This window comes from Penaeus vannamei, chromosome 15 (genome assembly GCF_042767895.1).
Source record: "Penaeus vannamei isolate JL-2024 chromosome 15, ASM4276789v1, whole genome shotgun sequence".
Classification (NCBI taxonomy): Eukaryota; Metazoa; Arthropoda; class Malacostraca; order Decapoda; family Penaeidae; genus Penaeus; species Penaeus vannamei.
In genome coordinates, this window is record NC_091563.1 from 2,616,927 (window position 1) to 2,619,426 (window position 2,500).

The 2,500-nt window shown below is 54.3% G+C and overlaps 1 protein-coding gene across 3 annotated transcripts in view; it reads left to right on the forward strand.

Moving 5' to 3' along the window:
* LOC113815791 (serine/threonine-protein kinase Nek8) overlaps positions 1–2,500 on the forward strand; it is a 48,866-nt gene that overhangs the window by 29,146 nt on the left and 17,220 nt on the right. For all 3 annotated transcript variants that reach the window (XM_070130287.1, XM_070130289.1, XM_070130290.1), the window contains one exon: positions 795–969. In XM_070130287.1, the coding sequence (XP_069986388.1) occupies positions 795–969 (175 nt within the window). The remainder of the gene's footprint in view (positions 1–794; positions 970–2,500) is intronic.

Below are 2,500 nucleotides of genomic sequence, written 5' to 3' on the forward strand. Positions count from 1 at the left end.
ATACACACATACGCACACATACATACATGCATACATAAACATACATATATACATACAAACATACAAATAGCCAGACATGCACATACATACAGACAGACACATACAAACAAACATATTTACATACATATGTGCACGCGTACATACATACGTACATAATTCATACATACATACATACATGCATACATACATGTATGCATACATGTATGCATAAATACATACATACATACAAACACGCATACACACATACATACATATACAGCAACAGACACAAACATATGATGATAACAAAGAAAAAAATAGAAAATTATATTCTAATAACGATGACAATTTTTACGTATTTTCACTTTTACAAAATTCACATCTAATTTTTGTTCTCTCCCTTCTCTTCTTCCATTCATTTCTCCTTCTTAATCCTTTCCCCCTTTCCCTACCTTTCCTTTCCATCTATTTCTTCCTTTTCTTACTCTCTTTTGTATCCTTTTGTCTCTCATTTCTATTTGCTCCTCTATCCTCCTCCCTCCACCCCTACCCTTCCTTCCTTCCCCCATCTTCCTCACCCCAAACCCCTCCTCCCTCCCCCCTCTTCACACCCTCTCTCCCTCCCCCCTTCCTCCTCCTCTCACCCCCTCCCTCCTCCTCTCTCCCCCAAACCCCCTCCTCCCAACCCTTCCCCCTCCTCTCCTCCCTTCCTCCCACCCTCACCCCAAACCCCCCTCCTCCCCTCCCTCTACCCCCTCCTCCCCTTCCCTCCCTCCCTCCTTCCCTCCCTCCCTCCCTCCCCTCCCTCTCCACAGCTGCCTGCCAACGGAAATCGAAATACCCGAAGACCTGCTGGTGACCAACGTGAAGTGCGGCGGCGACGGGACCATCTTCATCACGGACCAGGGGGCGATGCTGGCCTGCGGGACCAACACCAGGAATAAGCTTGGCCTGAGCGAGGGAGGGGGACTCTTCGGCATCAAGTTGAAGGTGGGTTGGGGAGAGGGGGGATGAGGATGAGGGAGAGGGAGAGGGAGAGGATGAGGATGAGGATGAGGGAGAGGGAGAGGGAGAGGATGAGGATGAGGGAGAGGGAGAGGGAGAGGGAGAGGGAGAGGGAGAGGGAGAGGGAGAGGGAGAGGGAGAGGATGAGGATGAGGATGAGGATGAGGGAGAGGGAGAGGGAGATGATGAGGATGAGGGACAGGGAGAGGGAGAGGATGAGGATGAGGATGAGGATGAGGGAGAGGGAGAGGATGAGGATGAGGATGAGGGAGAGGGAGAGGATGAGGAAGAGGGAGAGGGAGAGGGAGAGGATGAGGATGAGGATGAGGATGAGGGAGAGGGAGAGGGAGAGGATGAGGATGAGGATGAGGATGAGGATGAGGGAGAGGGAGAGGATGAGGATGAGGGAGAGGGAGAGGGAGAGGGAGAGGATGAGGATGAGGATGAGGGAGGGGGAGAGGGAGCGGACGAGGAGAGGGAAGTGGGAAGGGAGGGGGAGAGGGAGAGGATGAGGAGAGGGAGAGGGAGAGGGAGAGGATGAGGATGAGGATGAGGGAGAGGGAGAGGGAGAGGAAGAGGATGAGGATGAGGATGAGGGAGAGAGAGGGAGAGGATGAGGATGAGGATGAGGGAGAGGGAGAGGATGAAGAAGAGGGAGAGGATGAGGAAGAGGGATAGGTTGAGGAAGAGGGAGAGGATGAGGAAGAGGGATAGGATGAGGAAGAGGGAGAGGATGAGGGAGAGGGAGAGGATGAGGATGAGGGAGGAGGAGAGGAGAGGGAGAGGGAGAGGGAGAGGATGAGGGAGAGGAGAGGATGAGGATGAGGATGAGGGAGAGGGAGAGGGAGAGGTTGAGGATGAGGGAGAGGGAGAGGGAGAGGGAGAGGATGAGGATGAGGGAGAGGGAGAGGGAGAGGATGAGAGAGAAGGAGAGGGAAGGATGAGGATGAGGATGAGGGAGAGGGAGAGGGAGAGGAGAGGATGAGGATGAGGAGAGGGAGAGGGAGAGGGAGAGGATGAGGATGAGGATGAGGGAGAGGGAGAGGGAGAGAGATGAGGATGAGGATGAGGATGAGGATGAGGGAGAGGGAGAGGATGAGGATGAGGGAGAGGGAGAGAGAGAGGGAGAGGATGAGGATGAGGGAGAGGGAGAGGGAGAGGGAGAGGATGAGTGTGATAGTGAGGGAGGGAGAGGGAGAGGGAGAGGATGAGAGATGAGGATGAGGGAGAGGGAGAGGGAGAGGATGAGGATGAGGGAGAGGGAGAGGGAGAGGGAGAGGATGAGGATGAGGGAGAGGGAGAGGGAGAGGGAGAGGATGAGGATGAGGGAGAGGGAGAGGGAGAGGGAGAGGATGAGTGTGATAGTGAGGGAGGGAGAGGGAGAGGGAGAGGGAGAGGATGAGGATGAGGATGAGGGAGAGGGAGAGGGAGAGGATGAGGATGAGGATGAGGATGAGGATGAGGGAGAGGGAGAGGATGAGGATGAGGGAGAGGGAGAGGGAGAGGGAGAGGATGA